We start from the raw sequence: 23,543 nt of genomic DNA on the forward strand, positions 1-23,543 counted from the left end.
AATTATCTAGGATAACAAAAGTCAACACATTGGCCTATTCTAGGTAAAGTAGGTAACCTTACCCCTTAAAGGGAGGTTCCTTGACGCTGGTCAGGGGCTCTTGATCTAGGGAATTGGATTTGTGCTCCAGTTCCCTGAACTGACCCTTAATACCTTCCTTCCCCGCCCATCCTACAGGCGCTGTATAATTCCTACGGGTTTAGCGCTTCCCATGGTAATAATAATAATAATAATAATAATAATAATAATAATAATAATAATAATAATAATAGGCAATCTGACTCAAGAAATCGTAATGACACGATTGCAAACAAACCATACCTCACGGGCGGGCTGGAGTTTTGAGACTCTATGACCGCGGGTTCAATCTCGGCCGGGGGTATGGTTTAATAGGCAATCTCACCGTAGCTCGGTAGGCAACATTCTCACCTTACACACCAAGTGTCCGCCGTTCAATTCCCGGCACGGGCGGAAATGTTGAGCATGTTTCCTTACACCTGCTGTCCTTGTTCACCTATCAGTAAGTAGGTACCTGGGTGTTAGTCGACTGGTGTGGGTGGCATCCAAAGGAAAAAATAAACCAAAGTTGCCTAATAAGGGGCTTTCTCTATAGTATGTCATTGATGTCAGCTAGGTCTGTATAAGATGTATCTTGTACGTGTAGAAATAAAGATTATTATTACTATCATTATTACATATATAATGAGCCAAGTTAGGGTATTTTTCCAAATTTTTTTGTGGGTCTAAAAATAAAGAGGGAGTCTTGTTGACCCTTAACAAGCTTAACAACAAGCGCTGGAGTGATGGCGTCGGTGGCGGTCTTATTGCGTCGGTTTCTCAAAAAACCTTCTTATATTAACAATGTCACTCGGATTACACAAGTGCATCGGGTAATTTCAATCATGGGTCATTAGTGTAGCTTCCAGAATGGTAATGAAGGTTTATCATGAACAGGTTTAACTAACATTGAAGAGTTTTGACTGCCGTCTCATTGTGGTGGTGGAGTAAATATAAGTTTATTTAGATACAGGTAGGTACACATAAGTACAATTATCATACATAGTTTAACGTGTAAATTACGTAGAGTAATCCCAAAAAAGTGACTTATTTAGGTAAAGGTACACAAGTACAGTTACACAAATTAAGGTGTGTACAATTTTTATATTAACGGTGCCCCGTGGCCTGGTGGCTGAAGCTCTGGCTTCACACGGTGAGGTCCGGGTTCGATTTCCAGCGAGGGTAGAAACATTAGACGTGTTTCTGTACACCGGTTGTCTATGTTCATCAGTAAAATGGGTACCTGGGTGTTAGTGGACTGGTGTGGGTCGCATCCTGGGACAAAACTGACCAAATTTGCCCGAAATGCTCAGCATAACAAGGGACTTTCTATATAGTAGTATGTCATTGATGTCAGCTAGGACTGTATACCTTGTACATGTACTTGTAGAAATATATATTAATTATCATACATACCTGGAGAGGGTTTTGGAGGTCAACGCCTTGTGGTCCGGTCCATGACCAGGCCTTGTGGATCAGGACCTGATCAATCACTGTTACTGCTGGCTGCACACAAACCGACATAAGAACCACAGCCTGGCTTGTCAGGTACTGACTTGAGGTGTTGGTCCAGCGCCTTCTTGAAGTTAACCAGGGGTCTATTGGTAATTTCCCTTATGTATGCTGGGAGACAGTTGAACAGTCTCAGGCCCCTGACACTTGTGTTGTCTCTCCTGCTTTTCACTGGAGGAATGTTGGGGAGGATAGTAACATATGCCTAGAGCTATCATTCAGTTCCCCACAAGGAGAATTGAATGATAGCTCTAGGCCTTTTGTGTTGCAATAAAAAATAATCAGTTGCTTGCAGTGTTGTAGAAATGAGTAGGAAGTCCAAGCAGATTTAGTTCAGAGGAACTAATTGCTTGGACTTCCTACTCATTTCTACAACACTGCAAGTTCCTTATGTGTTAATTGCAACATGAAAGGCCTAGAAGTATAATTCAGTGCCCCCTGTGATTTTGCATCTTGTAGCTCTTGTTTGTGATAATTGCATATAACACATTTATTATTATTATTATTATAATCATTGGGAGGGCTAAACCCATAGGGAGTCGACAGCTCCTGTGGAGTTGGGGATGGAAGGTATTCAGGCTCATTTCAGGGAACTGAAGCACAGATCCAATTCCCTAGATCAAGAGCCCCTCACCAGCATCAAGGAACCTCCATTGAGGGGTATAACATATGTAAATTACCTAGGATAACCCCCAAACAAGTCAAAGTGACTTATTTACATTGGTACAGTATAGCTTTGACTTTTTGGGTTATCCTAGGTAATTTACATATATGAAGAATTGAGACACTTATGCAACATATGGGAATCTTCATTGAAGAAACATTTTGCCACACAGTGGCTTCATCAGTCTCATACAAAGCAGGAAGGTATAAGGAGAGGAGGAGTTTGAGGTAATCAGTCTCTCAGCCTGGAGTCGTCATGTTCAGTCCATCAGTCTTGTAGAAAGTACAGCACAGGGCTGTAGCAGTGGTTTATATACTGTAGTCAGGTGAAGCGAAGCAGGAGGAGGCAGGGTCATAGTGGAACCATCCACTAGTCTAAGTAGGTCTTCATCCAAAGATTGGACAAGTTTGAAGAATTCTTTGTATCAAGATCCCAAGATCATGCAGTGTCTGACAGATGTGATGAATGGTTTGAAAACCGACAAGTTGAAGAACTTAGACTAGTGGATGGTTCCACTATGACCCTGCCTCCTCCTGCTTCGCCTCACCTGACTATAGTATATAAGCCACTGCTATGGCCCTGTGCTGTACTTTCTACAAGATTGATGGATTGAACACATCGAGTCCAGGCTGAGGGACTGATTACCTGAAACTCCTCCTCTCCTTATACTTTCCTGCTTTGTATGAGACTGATGAAGTCACTGTGTGGTGAAACGTTTCTTCAATAAAGATTTCCATATGTTGCATGTCTCATTTCTTCAGCTTGCCAGTTTTCAAAACCATTCATCATACAATTTACGTATATGTTCCTAGGTATGATAATTGTACTTTGTGTACCTGTACTTAAATAAACTTAATATCTACTTTATTTCATATTATACATGGTATGTAATGTCAACAAGTTGATGAGTAAGACATTCTCATCATTTTGTAGTTTTATTAAAATGTTTTCTACATCCTGCAGGCTACCAAGCATTTTTTTTTAGGTTAGTCTGGGGTAATTTACACATGTTACTGTATATGATAATTGTAGTCACCTAAATTTGTGTAACTGTACTTATGTGAACCTGTACCTAAACAAACTTAATTACTTACTGGGTCTTCTATGAGTATTTTCAATTATTCACTCTACTTTGGTGGCTCGCATTATAAGTCTACTATAGAATTTCATTAGAAATATGTTCAACTGACGTCCCACATCTAGATCTCTTCTTTCTGAACATTCTTATAAATGTCTATATATATAATTACGTAGCAAGCATCCACAGTAGAAACAAGCCACATTAACTTAATTGAGTTTTCCTGGTTACTCTTATGTAATAACACAGCCTCTCAAGGAAGGTCCCTTGATGCTGGTGAGGGGCTCTTGATTTTAGAAATTGAACCTGTGCTTCAGTTCATTAAATCAAGTCGGAATGCCTTTCATTCCCCAAGGCACTATATAACCCCCTGTGGGTTTAGTGTTCCCTCATAAATGTAGTAGTAGTAATAACAGTAGAACAAATGAACACTGCAATAGGCCTGTTGCTCCCCCCCACCACACACACACACATGCACATGCACACATGCACGCACGTACGCACATGTAACCTGTCCAACCTATATTTAACTTACTAACCCCTTTTACTGTCCAGGCCTTCAAAATTAAAATTGTCCTCAATGTCAAAATTTAAAAGAAACTTATAGTAATAATAATAATAATTATTTACTACAAGTACATGTACAAGGTATACAGACCTAGCTGGCATCAATGACATACTACTATATAGAAAGCCCCCTTGTTATGCTGAGCATTTTGGGCAAATTAGGTCAGTTTTCTTCCAGGATGCAACCCACTCCAGTCGACTAACTTCCAGGTACCTATTTTACTGATGGGTGAATATAAACAACCGGTGTAAAGAAACACTTCCAATGTTTCTACCCTCACTGGGAATCGGACCCAGACCCTCGCTGTGTGCGAGAGCTTTAGCCACCAGGCCACAGGGTTCATTTTCCTGGTGGTAATACAACAACAAAAAAAAATCATTACTTAGTGAAATGCAGAGGCATGAAGTTGAAAATCAATGATCCGTTGGTGGCAACATTGGTGATTGCCATGCACACTAATAGTGTCCTGAGTACATTGTTAACAAAACATGTTTACACAACAACATAAACATACACAGGTACAAATGCTTCACACTATTACTGTTCTAACATTTATGTACTTATATTCAAGCACTGCTCATGTTCCTAGAACTGTTGCAGTCTGTGGATGCCTTGAAGCACTGCTCCATACACAGTTGTGTTTTATACATTTCTATGCAAAAAACATGCATGTCTGCACTTTGCTTGTGCTATGTTGTGTGTGCACAGGCATAACATCTCTTCTGAGCCTATTTCTTCTTTTCTGCAGCAGGAAGTTTAGGAAGTGATCACCAAATTTCAATGAGAGGTTATTCGATGATTATCTCTCAGTGATGTTTCCAGCACCCTGAACATCACTTTTGGTCATTACGTATATGTTTGAAACCGAAGACCTCATCATCAGTTCCATAATTATCATTGTTGGAGCTGTCAATGAGGAATAAAATTTGTTCCCTGGGAGTGAGGTTTTTATGTCCACTCTGCATAGTGAATAAGGTGTACTAAATAGTGTTCCCACACTACACTGCAGGGGCCCCAATTTTTTGTCTACTGTGCACATGGACTGCGCAAGTCTGTTCTCTCGTATGTAAGCTGACCAGGCCTCTCCCACCAAATTTGAAGTTGCTAGAATTTAGGCATAGATCTACGTTAACCCTTAAACTGTCCAAACGTAGATCTACGTTCAATTTTACATGCTTTCTTATGTAAAAAACATAGATCTACATTTGGAGCGCTACGTGAGTGAACATAGATCTATGTTTGGACAGTTTAAGGGTTAAGGGCCATGGCATCAATGATATAGTTCTATGTGACATCCACTGAAGAGTTAAATCTACCTTAAGTTACAACGTTATAGAAGTCCATTGTAAAACTTTAAATTCATCACTGTTTGAAACCTGAATAAGAACTTGCTTAATATTAATAAGGTTACAACAGCATTTAACTGGATATGGCTTCTGAAAAAAAAAAGAGCTCAAATTTGAAGCATAATTTATTATTCTGTATTTTTAAATTTTGTTTTTGCCATGACCTCTAGTAACCCAACCTGCATGTTGTAATGGTAGTGGTAATAATTGTTCCAGTAAATTGTTTAACAGAGCAAGCTAATGAAAATTTTGGTGTGGATGAGCTTGTTTACTCATTTTCTTATTATTTTCAGGGAAGTGTATATTTCCTGTCAACCTCTGCTCATTTAAATGCACGGTTTTATGAATCGTCTCTTGAAGCTGTTAAGGATGTCCCTACAGGCTCTAAGCTACTGGTTGGAGGTCAGCTTTATATTTAGTTATTGAGTAATCATAGTGCATTTTGTATAAAAAACTTCATACTTTACTGCATTGACTTTTTTATATGCATAGTATTGAATGGAAAATACGTAATTGTATTTTCATTTTCTATAAAAGGAATGAAATAATAGTTTTGTATTTTAACATTTGTCACATTGCATTAGTTTTTTCTTTTGAAAGATTAGAAAATTTTAAGATAGTATATGTATTTTTTTAAGGCCTGTAGACTTCATAGCCATTGTTGGAAAAAACTACCCATTGGGAAAGTCAAATTGGTACCACTTCTCCCATTGACTTTTTTTTTTTTAATCTCTGGCTACACTGCAGTGGCAGTGATTATAGAGTGGGAGTTTGTGACATTTGCTCCTTGTTTGTAACACATTTCTTTTGTGAGATTCTGAAGAGAAGTTGTTAAGGTTGGTGGCAGAATTTGTGAGAGTATGTAAAAGATGGAAATTGAAAGTGAACATAGAAAAGAGCAGAGTGACAAGGGTAACAAAAAATTCTAGGCAATGAAAAGTCCATCATTGCCTTTCTGAACTTTTCATTTGAATTGAGATCAGAGTGAGTGGAGGGAAGTGATTTCTGTGACTTGATGTGCTGTTGGAGTGTGAGCAAAGTATGTACATTTTTGAGAGGATTCAGGGGAAACCAGTTAGCCTGACTTAGTCCTGGAGCTGGGAAGCACACTGCCTATACTCTAAAGGAGGGGTAAAGATGTTGCTGTTTGGAGGGGGCCATCTGAATTGTGATGTCAGCACACATCTGACAAGACAGCAATTGAATGAATGACACTAAAACACTAAAAGTTTTTTTTTTTTTTTTTTTTTTTTTTTTTTTTTTTTTTTTTTTTTTTTTTTTTTTTTTTTTTTTTTTTTTTTTTTTTTGAGTGGAGGGATCACCCTACCCTGGTGGGAGATGGCTGGTGTGTTAAAAAAAAAAATTACTTGTTTCCTGTTTATCCTTTCATGTCTTTCCCCCCAAAAAAAAATTCAACACTTGAGATAGACACTGCACATGAAACTCAAAAGTTGCATTTCACCAGGCTTTGGTCTCTGTGGTATCCCGGAGAATCTCATTGGAGCTCTGCTTGAAACTAAGGTGAATAATCTGACTGTTGTAAGCAACAATGCAGGCATTGATAACTTTGGGCTGGGCTTGTTGCTCAACCAGAAACAGATCAAGCGTATGATTTCATCATATGTTGGAGAAAATGCTGAGTTTGAGAGGCAGTACCTGAATGGAGAGTTGGAAGTGGAGTTGACACCTCAGGTAAGTTTTAAGAAATACTGAATGCTTTTATACAAATGTACTAAAACTTTACAATTTCAATTGCTTATCTATGAAAATGGAAACCCCAGTAGATAAGAATTAAATTGGTTTACTGCTTTACCAAAAGTGACCCAAAATTGCTGTTTTCAGCTGGTTAGGTTTGCTTATATTTGTGAAGTTGGGTGCAGTGTTGTAATTATTTTTGTCAAGTAATTATTAGGCTTTAAAATTTTCTCAGCTAACTAAAATCACTGTTGAAGCCTTGCAAGACTCCACTTGCACCTTGCAAACCTGTTTTCTCAAATTCAGTAAGATTACTGCACTGATGATAGTAAGATATTACTGACTCATTACAATCTTACTCAGTATGCAAATTCATCTTGCATTGCTCATTTTATCCCATTACCAAATCATCAAAAGCTTATACAGCCTCTCTTCACCTAGCGACATACTTGTTTACTGACCACTCAGACTTATGACTAGCTCTCAAACTAGTATGCAAACCTAAATTCAGTAATGTATATTAGAGCTGATATCCTCTGTTCTGTTTATTACCGTATATAGTACACTCCTGTTTAAACATTTAAAAATATACCAGAAATGTTATAAATGGTGCAAAGGTGACATTAAAAAAATATCTAAAGATGGTGACACAAATCCACTACCAGTATAGTATGCTCCTTGCTTAATGACCAATTCACTTACCAACCTATTCTTAGGACTGGAACTCCATCGTTAAGTGAGGAGGGGTTGTATATTAAAAAAAAAAGTATGTGTAAAGAATGTCATAACTAAGGAGCCATCAAAAAGTTTTGATATGGGGAGCATCCAGACATACACAAGAATTTTCTTAAATGGTTGGACAATAAACAGTATTTATCTCAGGTGAGGAGGTGAGGGTGAGGAGGGAGAAGGCAAATATATCACAACTAGAATAGAAAAATGGATCAAGAGAAGCACTGTTCTTATGGATGCAGGGGTTAAGTTTCAGCTCCTGGCCCCACTTTTCAATTATGTACTCACAGTTACACTTCCTGGCTTCATTATCTCTCATACCTACTCTAAAACTGTATAGATTCTGCACTCTGTACTTCATAATTATTTGGACTAATGGAGAGGGTAATGGATAATGGGACAAAGGAAAACTTGTAGAAACAATGTACAGGTCAAAGGATTAGTAATTTTAAAAACCATTCAACATTCTGGAATGGAAGAGTAGAAAATTATTTCCTTCGAAAGTTTCATGAGAGCAGGATGGATGCTCTTCTGGTGTAATGGATCCCTCGTAGGAAATTTCCTTGAGGAAATTCGACATGAACGATGCTGACAAATAGATAAAAAAAAAACTTTATGCTTCAGGGTACACTAGCTGAGCGGTGTCGTGCTGGAGGTGCCGGTATTCCTGCATTTTTCACCCCTACAGGTTATGGCACACTTGTCCATGAAGGAGGATCCCCAATCAAGTGAGTAAATCAAGTGTTAGTCATGCTATACCCTGAAATTTTTTTTTTTTTTTGTTTTTCAAGTTTGTTACTTTATTAACCCTTAAACGGTCCAAACGTATATATACGTTTTTTCAACATCTGAAAGTATGTAAAAAAATTTAGATCTTCTTTTTTGTTTTACATTTGAAAACGTGTAAAAAACTTTTATCTACATTTTTTTTTTGTTATATTTGAAAATATGTAAAAAAAAGTAGATCTACTTTTGTAGCACTACGAATTTGAACGTCGATCTGTTTGGACCGTTTAAGGGTTAATTATAACTGCCTATTACATAATACATGTAGTGACCAAATTTTCTCTCTCACTCTCTTTCCCACTTTTTTATTTACACTTTGCTTGCTCTGTATTTATCACAGATGACATCTTTTTTTTTTTACCATAGTGCACTATGGCCTACCTCATACCAGGTTTGACTTTTTTTTTTTTTTTAGCTTTACGATTCCTTGTTCTGTATATATCAGAGATGCTGATTTTTTCTCTTGGTGCACTATGGCCTATCTTGTATCAATTTTTACAGGCTTTTTTCAAGGAATGGGAGCACAGGTCCAATTCTTTAAATCAAGAGCCCCTCACCAGTATCAAGGAATCTCCTCTGAGGGGAGTCTCATTATTGGAACAGCTACATAATAGAGGTGTAGGTGCACTGTCCATTGACATTTCCTTTCAGTATACTTTTAAGGTGGGAAAGTCTTCCCTAGTAATATCTGTTAAATTCTGTATGCTGGTTTATTAATATAGTGTATGTTAATGAGCATTGTTTATTGAGTATACAGTAGACCGTTGTTTAACACGGTTTTGTTTGGCACGTTTAAGTTATAGCACTATTGAAGAATTGCTGCATATTTTTGTATAACACTTCGTAAAATTAACTTTACACGGTTTAGTTTGAGTAAATATGAGTTTGTGATGACTGACTTATTGACTGACTGACCAACTTACTTGACTAACTAATTGACTTACTGACTGAATTACTGATTTACTGACTTGACTTGACTTTGGACTTGACTTGACTTGACTTGACTTGACTTGACTTGACTTGACTTGACTTGACTGGACTGGACTGGACTGGACTGGACTGGACTGGACTGGACTGGACTTGACTGGACTTGACTGGACTTGACTGGACTTGACTGGACTTGACTGGACTGGACTGGACTTGACTGGACTGGACTGGACTGGACTGGACTGGACTGGACTTGACTGGACTTGGACTTGGACTTGTATCATGTGGGGTTCGAACACGTGGATAGGGTAAAGTAATACTCACGTAGGCTGGTAGTACGTATAATTACGGATAATGTGGGGAGCGCCCAAACAGCCGGCCTGCCTCCTTGCTCACTCTCGTATAACTGACCGCCCACAGTACCCATATGTGAGGGGGTCTTTGAATACTGCTGTGGTCAGCACAATATGAATACAGACAGTGACTCAGGCAGAGACGGTTGGTAGTGAGTCATCTACTGGTACACTGGTTACTGGTAACTGGTTACTACTACTGAGACTTGGACTTGGACTTGGACTTTGACTTTGACTTGACTTGCTGATGTACTGACTTAGTGACTTGACTTACTGATTTGACTGATTTATGCACACTCCAGTACAACCATCAACTTCAGTACCAGAACCTCTACCATCCACCTCAGCCCAGTAGGTCCACAACATAACTCTCCACTCTCTTCACAATCATCCACAAACACCAGCACCCACAGTTAAAGGTAAGAAATACTATTATTTCTATTGCATTTGTAATCTTAAGCAGTAAAAACAACATAATACATCATGACAATGAACTACAATTACATATTCACTTTTATTTTTGTAAGATCTGTTTGTCTAAAAAAAAAAAAAAAGTTGTTCGGCTTTTTGGGGGCTTCCAGGAACATAACCCCTATTTTCCTATAAGTTTTTCAGTTTGTCTAACATGGTTTTAACTACCGTGGCGTTTTCAGGAACGTAATTACCGTGTTAACCCTTTGACTGTTTTGGTCGTATATATACGTCTTACGAGCCACTGTTTTTGACGTACTATATATACAGTGGAACCTCTACTTACGAGTTTAATGTGTTCCAAGACCTTGCTCGCAACTGGATTTGCTCGTTTGCAGAGTCGATTTTCCTCATTTAAATTAATTGAAATGCAATTAATCCGTTCCAGTGGAATTCTGTACTTCAATAATTTCACTAATATCAGCTCTACGGCTTATTTATCTATCTCACTACATCTAATATGACATAATAAACAATATAAATAACACAAACCTGAAATATACTCTTAAGATGAATAAAATGTACAGTAGACCGTCATTTAGCACGAGTTTGACTGACTGACTTACTGACTGGATGACTTACTGAATGACTTGACTGACTTACTGAATGACTTGACTGACTTACTGAATGACTTGAGACTTACTGAATCACTTGACTGACTTACTGAATCACTTGAGACTTACTGAATCACTTGACTGATTTACTGAATCACTTGACTGACTTTCTAAATCACTTGACTGACTTACTGAATCATATGATTGAATGACTTAAAGTTAGACACTCCAGTACAACCATCAACTTCAATACCAGAACCTCTACCATCCACCTCAGCCCAGTAGGGCCACAACATAACTCTCCACTCTCTTCACAACCATCCACAAATACCAGCACCCACAATTTAAGGTAAGAAATGCTATTATTTTTGTTACATTTGTTTACTCTGAAACATAGCCAAGCAATGGACCATTTCTCCTACGTTGAGCTGAATTTCAAGGTACTTTTCGTCGGGAAAGCAATCAAAATCATATCTATTTCTGTAATATATCTTCCATTCTATCAAATGAGATAAAAAAAACGAGAATACAACCATAAAAACCATACGAAAATACCGCTAAGGGGTGACTAATTGCTGAGAAGTGAACTCCATTATTTATGCTTAGATTTCTTTCATTTTTGGTGTACGTTAAGAAGCATCTTTCCATCATACATTGCCCAAGTTTCAATAAGATAGTCCAACAAACAAATGAGATACAAATCCCGAGAGCAAGAGCCCCTCACCACTGTCAAGGAACCTGCCTTGAGGTCTGCTCGCTTATGGAAATTTTGCTTGCGTATGGAAGCAAAAAATCGACCCATTGACTGCTTGTATTTAGAAAAACTCGCACATGGACACACTCGCAAGTAGAGGTTCCACTGTACTCATAAATTCTAGCGGCTTCAAATCAAGCAGGAGAAAGCTGGTAGGCCCACATGTGAGAGAATGGGTCTGTGTGGTCAGTGTGCACCATATAAAAAAATCCTGCAGCACGCAGTGCATAATGAGGAAAAAAAAACTCCGACCTTTTTTTTTTTCTTAGTTAAAATGCCAAATTTGTGGTCTATTTTCATATAGTATCTATGTTTGTATTCTTGTTTTCTTGGTCTCATTTGATAGAATGGAAAATATATTATAGAAATAGAGGTGATTTTGATTGGTTTTACTATGAAAAGAACCTTGAAATGGAGCTCAAAGTATGGGAAATGTTTGATTTTTGCTGATGTTCAAACATTAACAAATGATGTCATTTTCCAATAAATGTCCAAGTAGCCATTCTAATATGCAGTCATGAATGGGTTGACATTATTTATACAATTATTACAATATTACAGTAGTCTGCATAACAGTAAATCTTCTATTTTTTTGTTTGAATAAAAATTCAAAATAGAAAGCAAGAGTAATATCAGAGGGGCCTGGAGATGTGACTGATGAACAAAGAAAATATTATTTTAGAGCCAGGAATGTATGCATTGTTCATTTTGGACCCTATTTTGAAATTGTCATATTTTTTAATTTTCGTGAAATGGCCAAATTGCAAATTTCTGACCACGTTATTGGGTAGTTGAAATCAGTAAATGGGCAGTTTCTTGTACTCAATCAATAGAAAAAATGGAGTTCTAAAGAAATAGCTATGAGTTTGGTCAACTGGAACAATGGAATTAGCCGAAAATAGGGCTCCAAGGGGGTGAAATCGCCGCGGTCACTAACTTTGCGAGAGCGTAATTCTATCAGTCTTTCATCAAATTTTGTTTTTTTGGTGTCATTACAATCAGGAAAAGATTCTCTATCATTTTTTTTTTTTTTTTTTTTTAAATTTTGAAATTTTGCAACACCAGGAGACACCTCAGGATTTGGAGTTGCAACAGTCAGGGGGTTAAATGATGGTCTGCTGTATTAATGAGCATTGCTTGTATTCAATTACATTTCTTCTTTCTTTCAACAAACTGGCTGCATCCCACCGAGGCAAGGTAGACCAAAAATAAAAACAAAAGTTTCTCTTTTTAACTTTAGTAATGTATTCAGGAGAAGGGGTTACTAGCCCCTTGCTCCCAGCATTTTAGTTGCCTCTTATGACACACGTGACTTGCAGAGGAAAAATTCTGTTCCACTTCCCTATGGAGATTCAAATACACATGGGAACTTAAAAAAAAAAAAAAAAAAAGCAGAAAAAAATATCAGGATTTTTTTATCCACTTAATTATCCATTTCATTTTTTTAGCAAAATGCTGTGCCACAAATGTGTGTGTATTCATCTTTTTAGTATTGCACATCGAATGTATATTGTATACTTCTGTAATGATGAAATTTGCTGCTATTAAAATGCTGTGTCACAGGAACACTTTGTGGCAGCACTTCCAATTTCTTTTCTCTTCCATCTGTTATATTAATTATATTATTGTATACTCTGGTATACAGAAGAACCGATAACCTTCCAATTCATACAGGTACGGCAAAGATGGTGTAATTGAGATACAAAGTTCTCCTCGGGAAACTCGAATGTTCAACGGCCGTAACTACATCATGGAGGAGGCAATTACTGGGGACTTCGCTCTCATCAAGGCCTGGAAAGCTGACAAAGCAGGCAACCTCATCTTCAGGTGTGATCAGATGTTTTTCATGTGTGAAGTGTTAAGACTGGTCTGGGAGGCAGCACTATTAACACCATGATCATCATTAACACTATGAACCTCGTTAACACCATGATCATCATTAACACATCAACCCTGTAATATTTATTTTCATATCTGTTCTGGAACTTCAACATGACATTTTTCTATATAGGCAGCAGTATGCTGAATTATAGTACAGGTCCGCCATCACAAATCCGGCAATCAGATATCCGGTTCCATCAGTTATTCAGCACTAATTTCAGCTAGCATAATTTCAAATTTCCAGGGTCACCACACCAACCTGCTGGTACTGTTTGGTGGTGCTACTTGCTGCATAAGTCATTCCAATTTCTTTTTCTCCATTTATTGTTATAACCTGTTTACTTTTAGCCCTAGCCATGGTTCCAACAAATAAAAGAAATGCTTCTCGTTGTGTAAAGCACCTACACAGTACATTGTCCATTAAAGATAAGGTGGCTTTGAAGCACTGTCGGTTGCCATGAGCACAGTCTCGTGATGCAGGGGAATGTATGCTTTATTATTATGCTAATATCAACACTACGGCATATTTGCCTATCACAATTGATGTAATATGACATAATAAACAATATAAATAACATAAAAACATGTTAAATACTCCAGAATAAACAATATTTGGCAAAATATTGAGCATTTGACAGAGGTATGAAGAGGATATGGTATACAAGTACCATTCTCCTATCCCTGTCTTGGAACTTATATTAGAGAAAATGGAGAATAGCACAGGGCTAACTATGATGTACACTTGTACTGCACCATAAAACTGAAACAAAAAAGCTATTTTCTCTACATAGATCATCACACATAGCAGCATGTGTAGAGAACTAGGATAACCCAAGAGTCAAAGTGGCTTATTTCTAGTACCTAACTTGGGCTCACCATATATGATTTTTGGTAAATATTCGATTCCCAGCCAGGGTAGAAACATTGGGCGTGTTTCTTTACACCTGTTGTCTATGTTCACCCATCAGTAAATGAGTACCTGGGTGTTAGTGGACTGGTGTGGGTGTTATCCTGGGATACTGACCTAATTTGCCTGAAATGCTTAGCATAACAAGGGGCTTTCTGTATAGTATGTCACTGATGTCAGCTAGGCCTGTGTACTATGTACACGTCTTTCTTTCTTTCAACACACCGGTCGTATCCCACCGAGGCGGGGTGGCCCAATAGGAAAAACGAAAGTTTCGCCTTTTAAATTTAGTAATATATACAGGAGAAGGGGTTACTAGCCCCTTGCTCCTGGCATTTTAGTCGCCTCTTACAACACACATGGCTTACAGAGGAAGAATTCTGTTCCACTTCCCCATGGAGGTAAGAGGAAATAAACAAGAACAAGAACTAGTAAGAAAATAGAAGAAAACCCAGAGGGGTGTGTGTATATATATGCTTGTACATGTATGTGTAGTATGACCTAAGTGTAAGTAGAAGTAGCAAGACATACCTGAAATCTTGCCTGTTTATGAGACAGAAAAAAGACACCAGCAATCCTACCATCATGTAAAACAGTTACAGGCTTTCATTTTACACTCACTTGGCAGGACGGTAGTACCTCCCTGGGCGGTTGCTGTTTACCAACCTACTACCTAGAACTATGTACATGTACGTGTAGTAAATAAAGATATTATTATTATTATTTTTTTTCTCTCAGTTGTTTGTTGGGCTATCTTATTGAAACTTGGGCAATGTATGATGGAAAGATGCTTCTTAACGTACACCAAAAAATGAAAGAAATCAGACCATAAATAATGGAGTTAACTTCTCAGCCATTTCGGCACCATAGCGGTATATTTTCATATGGTTTTTATGGTTGTATTCTCATTTTTTTTTTTTGTCTCATTTGATAGAATGGAAGATATATTACAGAAATTGATATGATTTTGATTGTTTTCACGACGGAAAGTACCTTGAAATTTCGCTCACAGTAGCGGAAATGTTTCATTCTTTAGCGATGTTTAACCCTTTCAGGGTCCAAGGCCGAAATCTGAAGTGGTGCTCCAGTGTCCAAGAAATTTTGAAAAAAAAAAAAAAAAAAAAAAATTTCTTACAGAATTAGAGTATATTTTTGTGAAGGTAATAAGACAAGAAAAAATTTTTCTGATCAGTACTTACCAAGATACAGTGCCGAGAAGTTGACCCCAAATGACGTGGTGGCGGCAACATCGACGATTTCCACATACACGCATTACTTTATTTAACGTTTTTCATAGTTTTTTCTTTTCTTTCTAATTTTTTCTTTTCCTACTAACATTTGGGGCCTGAGAGACCAATACTGTATATAATGTATATATATGAACTCACTGTATTGAACACAATAACTTCACTAAAGTTATTATCATATTATTGTTTACCACTGTTGTTTGTTACAATAAACATGCACAAATCTTGTATAATACTAATGTTCTATCATATATTTACATATTTACAATCACTGGACATGGTTTTAGAACTGCTGGAGCTTGTGGAACTCCTTGAAACAAGGCACCATGCACAGAGGTACCTTACATTCCTCACACATAAACCGAGTGTCTTTGCATCTTTGTTGCCGTCGTTTTTGTTTGTGCACAGACGATGCATCTCTTCTGAGCAAATTTCTTCTGAGTTGAAGGAAGCTGTATTATGAAATGATCACCTTCCCTCCTCAAACGCTTAGGTATATCCTGAGGAGTTCGAGGACCTTGTTGTATAGCAGGTGTTCTTACCTGGTACTTCATTATGAGTTGTCTGACAACAGACAAACAAAATTCACCATACGGTGGTCTGTTGCCAGTCTTCATTTGGTACATATTACAGTGGACCCCCGCTTAACGATCACCTCCAAAAGCGACCAATTATGTAAGTGTATTTATGTAAGTACGTTTGTACGAGTATGTTTGGGGGTCTGAAATGGACTAATCTACTTCACAATATTCCTTATGGGAAAAAATTCGGTCAGTACTGGCACCTGAACTTACTACTGGAATGAAAAAAGTTCGTTAACCGGGGGTCCACTGTATATGCATTGAGCACTGAAATGTCCATGAGATGGAAGAAAAGTTTCATGTACCACTTGTAACTTTTACAAACACAATCAACAAAGCCAATCTGCATGTCACATTTGTCAACCAAGCGCATGTTTTGTGTATAATCAATCACTGTCACTGGTTTTCAAATACGCTCATTAGTCACTCGATCAACTTTGCTACTGTCTTGCATTTCATTATGGTGAATGGTTGTCAACAGTGTGACATCTCGTTTGTCATGCCACCATAATGCCATGATGTCATTGGCAGTAAACACCTGCACATCATCACCACGAGCACCTGCGTTGAGCCTGGGCTTATGTTTACGATTAGAACGCACTGTGCCACACACATCTGTCTTGTTCACTCGCAAGAAATCACTGAGTAATGGGCTTGTGTACCAGTGATCGGTGTATAATGTATGCCCCTTACCAAGATAAGGTGCCATCATGCTTCTCACTACGTCACCTGAGATACCCAATAACATCTTGGTATCTTTCAATGTTTTACTTCCCGTGTATACAACAATATCCAATACCAGGCCACTATCACAGTCACAGAGTACAAACAGTTTTATACCAAAGCGTTTCCTCTTGCTTGGTATATACTGCTTGAATGACAGCCTACCTTTGAACAAAATCAAAGACTCATCAATTACAAGATTCTTGAATGGATAAAAGTACATGCTGAACTTTTGTTTAAGATACATAAAAACATTTCTAATCTTGTATAACCTGTGACTTCTGTCAGGCCTGGTTTTGTCAGAGAAGTGCAACATACGTAACAGTAGGATAAACCTGTTCACTGGGATGATTTCACTGAAGACCGGGGTAGAAATTAGCCGATCTGTGGACCAGTATGCTTTTATATTATGCTTATAGACATGAGGCATAAGCATTATTGTTGCAAAAAGCAAATACATTTCTGCAACAGTCGTCTCTTTCCACCGGTGTAGTCTTGACTGTGGTGATATGATTGTATTTGCCATGGTGTACTCAAGATACTTGTTACTTTCCCTGACAATAGTTTCCATCAATGGCTGGTCAAAGAATAGTTTAAAGAATTCCAGTTCATTTGGAGTGTTTCCAAGGGGACAAGTTGGTAGAATTCCACTTTGAGAGTCATCAAACTGTTGGGGCTTGGGAACAAAATTGGGATTTTGCTGCCAATCCCAGATAGGGTTTGATGGTGGATACTGGACATCATAGGCTGGTTGTGCGGGTAGTTGTGGTTGTTGTGGGCTGGTGGCTGACGCTCCGCTTTGTCCTTGAACTGCGGAGTCAGTAACATGGGTCCCAGCCTGGGCTGGCGAGTCACGCATGGCCGTGGCACTACCATCACCAGTACCACCATCTACTGATGCCTGTGGTCTATCCATGCCAAGTGTAGCCACATCATCCTCACTGTCACTATTTATAACTGGTGTAGGGCCACGGGATGTACTTCGGGATGTACTCCTTCCCCTGAGCACGGCATAGGGTACACTACCCGAGCTCATGCTGCGGCGTACATACCGACACTTCACTGGTGAATATGTTTCCTCACTATCACTACTCGAATGATCGTCAAGAGCAATAAAATCACAATCCACGTCACTATCATCATCATTACTGAAGTCAGCCTGGCCACATGAAAATAATAGTTTTCTCTTGCGTTGAGGTACAACCGACCGTGACTGACGAGTGCCCTCACCAGAAGTAGAAGGTTGAGGATCGTCAGGGTTTTCTGCACTATTATCGATATCCTGGTCGTTCCTTTCGGTCACTAGCTGATCAAAGCCAAAGAATTCGTCTTCATTTTCACTTCCATCACTGTCAGAACTATCAGATAGGAACAGGAGAGTCCCAATTTTCCTTGGAGTGAGAGCTGCCTTGCGACGAGGCATGGTGAGCAAGGGTAACTGAGCCGGCATTCCCACAATGCTATGCGGGCGCCTAGATTTTTTGTTTATGGCGCACACCCACCACGCAGACCCGTTCTCTCACATGTAGGCCTATGAGCGTTTTCGTGCTAAATTTGAGGGCACTAGAATTTTGGCGTAGATCTACGGTTTGGACACTCAACGTGAAGCCGTAGATCTACGGGACAGACCCTGAAAGGGTTAAGTGTAAACAAATGACATCACTGTCTAATACGTGTGTGCCTGCCAGTCCAAATTCCAATACGCAGTCAAGAATGGGTTGACATTATTTATACAATTATTACAATAATGCACTAGTCTGCATAACAGTAAATCTTCTATTTTTTGTGTGAATAAAAATTCCAAATGGTAAGCAAGAGTAATATAAGAGAGGCCTGGAGCTGTGACTAATGACAGAGAAGATGTTATTTTAGTGCCAGGAATGTCTGCATTGTTAATTCTGGACCCTATTTTGAAATTGGCATCTGTTGAAATTTGTGTGAAATTGACCAAATTGCCAATTTCTGACAACTTTATTGGGTAGTTAAAATAGGTGAATGGGTGGTTTCTTGTACTCAGTCGACAGAATAGAAGTAATTAAATAAGTAAGTTTATTCAGGTATACACAAATAGTTACATAGATTATCATACATAGCAGTGTATGTATAGAGAACCTAGGATAACCCAAAAATAAGTCATTGACTTATTTCCAGTACCTGGCTTGGGCTTGCCATATATGATTTTTGGTAAATATTTTTTTTTCTCAGTTGTTTGTTGGGCTATCTTACTGAAACTTGGGCAGTGTATGATGGAAAGATGCTTCTTAACGTACACCAAAAATAAAAAATAAAACGGACGATAAATAAAGGAGTTCACTTCTCGGCCATTAGCCACCTCTTTATGGTATATTTTCGTGTGGTTTTTATGGTTGTATTCTCGTTTTTTTTTTGGTCTCATTGATAGAATGGAAGATGAAAAATACCTTGAAATTGAGCTCAAAGTAGCGGAAATGTTTGATTTTTGCCAATGAACTTTTTGTAAATCAAGTTGGTTAATTATATTAAGTGTATTCTAATCTAACCACTCTGTAATCCAGCAAACTCAGTAATCCAGCACACTACAGGTCCCAATGATGCTGGATTTGTGATGGAGGACCTGTACAGAACACTCAAATTAAGTTGCAATAAACAACTGTACAGCCTCTCCTCACTTAACGACAGAGTTCGTTCCTAAGACCACATTGTTAAACGAGTTTGTCACTGAGCGAGGAGCATACTATAACGATAGTGAGTTTGTGTCAACCATCTTTCATATTTATAACATTTCTGGTATATTTTTAAAGTTTACACAGTAGTGTACTGTATATTGAAATAAACAGAATAGAGGAAATCAGCTCTAATATACATTATATAGGTATGAATACTGGTCAGAGAGCCTGTCGTAAGTCTGAGTGGTCGGTAAATGAGTATGTCGCTAAGTGAGGAGAGGCTGTATATATATATTTTGCTCTATGCCTGGTAAGATAAGATCTATTGCATTTTTATACAGTGGACCCTTGGTTTTTGTGAGTCTCAGTTTTCATGAATTTTGGTTGTCAGCAACTTTTTTCATCAAAATATAACCTTGGTTTTCGTGATTTCCCTTGGATTTCGGCGGTCATATGGTACATGTCCCAGTGGCCCCTCGCACACAAGGCCTCCCACAGATGCATTCAAGAGTCAATCTGGCGTTGTTTCTTGGCGAGTGAGCATCACTCCCCGCTTTCATACGAAACATTTCATAATAATCCATTGTTTTTGTGCTTGTAACTGCTAAATTAGCCACCATGGGCCCAAAGAAAGCTTCTATTGTCAGCCCTTTGGTAAAGAAGGTGAGAAACATGATAGAATTAAAGAAAGAAATCATAGAAAAATATGGAAGTGGTGTATGTGCAGCTGAGCTTGCCAGGATGTATGGGAAGCCCCATTCAACGATCACTTCCATCGTGGGGAAGAAAAAGGAAATCAAGGAAGCTGATGTTGCAAAAGGGGTAAATGTGCTAACGAAACAGAGATCACGGATGTGGAGAAATTGTTGTTGGTGTGGCTCAACCAAAAACAGTTAGCAGGAGATAATGTTGTGCAGTCGATAATTTGCGAAAAGCCAAGGCAGTTGCATGCTAATCTCGTAACAAAAATGCCTAGAACAGGTGCTGATGTTAGTGAATTTAAGGCCAGCAAAGGCTGGTTTGAAAATTTCAAGAAGCGAAGTGGCATACACAGTGTTGTAAGGCATGGTGAGGCTGCAAGCTCGGACAGACATGCGGCTGAAAAATTTGTGCATGAATTCAAGGAATACATAGAGGCTGAAGGATTCCTACCCCAACAAGTGCTCAATTGTGACAAAACAGGCCTCTTTGAAGAAAATGCCAAAGAGGACCTACGTTGCGCAGGAGGAATGGGCACTGCCAGGACGCAAGCCTCTGAAAGACAGGCTAACTCTCTTGTTGTGTGGTAATGCTAGTGGGAATTTCAAAGTGAAGCCTTTACTGGTGTATCACTCTGAAAATCCCAGAGTGTTCAAGAAAAACAGTGTTGTCAGGAGTAAATTGTGTGTGATGTGGAAGGCTAACAATAAGGCATGCATCACGAGGGAAATTTTCCTTGATTTTTTCAGTGGAGTGTTTGGCCCGAGTGTGAAGAAATACGTCCTGGATAATGAATTGCCACTCAAGTGCCTCCTGGTAATGGACAATGCTCTTGCTCATCCTCCAGACTTGGATGACCAATTGTTGGAGGAGTTCAGTTTCATCACAGTGAAGTTCTTGCCCCCTAATACCACTCCTCTCATGCAGCCCATGGACCAGCAGATCATTTCAAACTTCAAAAAACTCTACACCAAAGCAATGTTTCAAAGGTGCTTTGACGTGACCTCGGACACTGAATTGACCCTAAGAGAGTTCTGGAAGGATCACTTCAATATCCTCATTTGCATAACCCATATAGATCAGGCATGGCAGGGAGTGATTTCCAGGACGATGAACTCTGCTTGGAGAAAATTGTGGCCAGAATGTGTCCAGGAGAAGGATTTTGAAGGGTTTGGGGCTGACCCTGTCAACCCTGCACCTGTTATAGAATGTATTGTGGCATTGGGGAATTTCATGGGGTTGGATGTGAGTGGCCCGGATGTGGAAGAGTTGGTGGAGGACCACAGTGAAGAGCTAACCACTGAAGAGCTACAAGAGCTTCATCTGCAACAGCAACAGACTACAGCTGAGGAAATTGCTTCACCGGAAGAGGAAGAGAGGGTAGAAGGTGCCTTCTTCAAAGATTAAGGACATTTGTGCAAATTGGAGTGAGGTGCAAACATCTATGGAGGAACATAACCCAAACAAAGCTGTTGTAGGCTGTGTCTGCGACGTGTTCAATGACGATGCCTTGTCCCATTTTAGGCAACTCTTAAAGAGATGCCAGAAACTGAGCTCTCTGGAACAGTTTTTTGAGTGACATGGGTCCAGTGACTCTCAAGCTGGTCCTAGTGCCATTAAAATACAAAGAAGGGAAGTAACCTTGGATAAGGACCCAGCACCCACTTTATGGAAGGGGATTCCCCTTCCAAACAATAGTAACTTCTTCCATACACCAACAAGAGTCTTCAATAATGGTAAGTGTGATGTTATTATTGCTTTACTACATTGATTTGTCATTCTTTTCTATATTTAAATCTATATTTAATCTCTAAAAAAATTATTTTGTTAATACTTTCAGGTGTCTGGAACGGATTAATTGGATTTACATTATTTCTTATGGGGAAAATGGTTTTGGTTTTCGTGAATTTTGGTTTTCAGCAGACTCTCTGGAACAGATTAATCACGAAAACCAAGGTTCCACTGTATAGTATGTACAGTATTTGGCATTAATATTCCTAATGTAATTTTAACATAGAAAATATTTCTTTGGAGTTGGTTATCACATGGTACACCCACATTGGATGATTTTCCTGATAAATTTATAACCATCACCTCCCACCCTTCAGAACCTACTTGCTCTCTCAGGTGAGTGGTCATCTATCAAGCATCCTCATTTTATCCATTTGTATGTAATAGTACATACTGCAGAATATAATAAAACTTAATTTCACTTTAAAGGGGTGCAATGATCATAGGGAAGGGCTCCTTATCCGAGGAATAAATCAACAGCCATCTTCAGGGTGACCCTAAGAAGAAAACACATTCACCATCATTCACTCAATTTCCATTTGTGCAAAGTCCATGATCATCACTGGAAAGATGGCTATTGAGTGCATGATGGTGATTTTTTTTTTTTTTTTTTTTTTTTTTTTTTTTTTTTTTTTTTTTGAGGGGGATGTCATCCTGCCTTGGGGTGAAACAGCTATTGAGTTTAAGAATATTATTATTTTAGTTCAATAATAATCATTTACTAGTAAGTCACATAAAGCACAACCATTAGTTAGTAACACAAAGCAAAACCAAAAGTTGTTTATATTTTTAACACACCATGGTGACCCAGAAGACAGAAAAGGAATATTCATTATCATTCATTCAATCACTGTCTTCCAAAAGTATGTTGACATTTCAGTTCAGATGATTCTCCAAACTGCAGCTTCCTCACCCCTCCTTCAAAGTACAGGCACTGTACTTCCCATCTCCAGGAATTTTACAATATTGGATTAAAAAAATGCACAAAAAATATCTAAACCTCTCCCAACATAATGACTAGGTAATGTAGGGTTTGAGTGACATTAGCACTTTGTCAACAGAAAGACAACACGCAACTTCAACCTGCCAATGTGTAAGGCTGCAGAAACAACTATAGTGGAAGTAGAAGAAATAGTGGAAATTGGTGACATCCCAGACGATTCAGTCCACATACCTGCCATATATGTTGATCGCATTGTCTTAGGAGAGAAATATGAGAAGAGGATCGAGGTACATCAGTGAAAAGGATGCTGTTTATTGTGATTAATTTTATATTTATGTTTGAAGCTTTTATGGGCATTAAGCTTATCACATGACAAGTAGCTAGTGACTGTTACTGGGCTTGTTAATTACAATTTGGCATTTTATTGATCTTTATTTTCTGTACTGTCTTCAGTGCCTTCATTAGTTTTTTTGTATGCCCCAGAATCATTTACATGTGTGGGCTTAAGTATCTCTTGTCTACTTACCCAGTACCTTGTGATAATTGCAACCACTCTTATTGGTAGCGTCTGACCCTGCGCAAGGAGAAGAAGAAGAGTGCAGCAGCTTCTAATCCTGCAGTGGCTATGA

At 38.5% G+C, this 23,543-nt stretch overlaps 1 protein-coding gene across 1 annotated transcript in view; it reads left to right on the forward strand.

Moving 5' to 3' along the window:
• The first annotated feature begins 776 nt into the window (after positions 1 to 776).
• SCOT (Succinyl-CoA:3-ketoacid CoA transferase) overlaps positions 777 to 23,543 on the forward strand; it is a 54,245-nt gene continuing 31,478 nt past the window's right edge. The window contains exons 1-7 of the mRNA XM_070100173.1: positions 777 to 890; positions 5,519 to 5,627; positions 6,691 to 6,917; positions 8,277 to 8,380; positions 13,172 to 13,324; positions 23,033 to 23,201; positions 23,480 to 23,543. The exon at positions 23,480 to 23,543 is cut by the window's right edge and continues 102 nt beyond it. Of these exons, the coding sequence (XP_069956274.1) occupies positions 804 to 890; positions 5,519 to 5,627; positions 6,691 to 6,917; positions 8,277 to 8,380; positions 13,172 to 13,324; positions 23,033 to 23,201; positions 23,480 to 23,543 (913 nt within the window). The 5' untranslated portion in view covers positions 777 to 803. The remainder of the gene's footprint in view (positions 891 to 5,518; positions 5,628 to 6,690; positions 6,918 to 8,276; positions 8,381 to 13,171; positions 13,325 to 23,032; positions 23,202 to 23,479) is intronic.

Source organism: Cherax quadricarinatus, chromosome 5 (assembly GCF_038502225.1).
Source record: "Cherax quadricarinatus isolate ZL_2023a chromosome 5, ASM3850222v1, whole genome shotgun sequence".
In the NCBI taxonomy this organism is placed as follows: Eukaryota; Metazoa; Arthropoda; class Malacostraca; order Decapoda; family Parastacidae; genus Cherax; species Cherax quadricarinatus.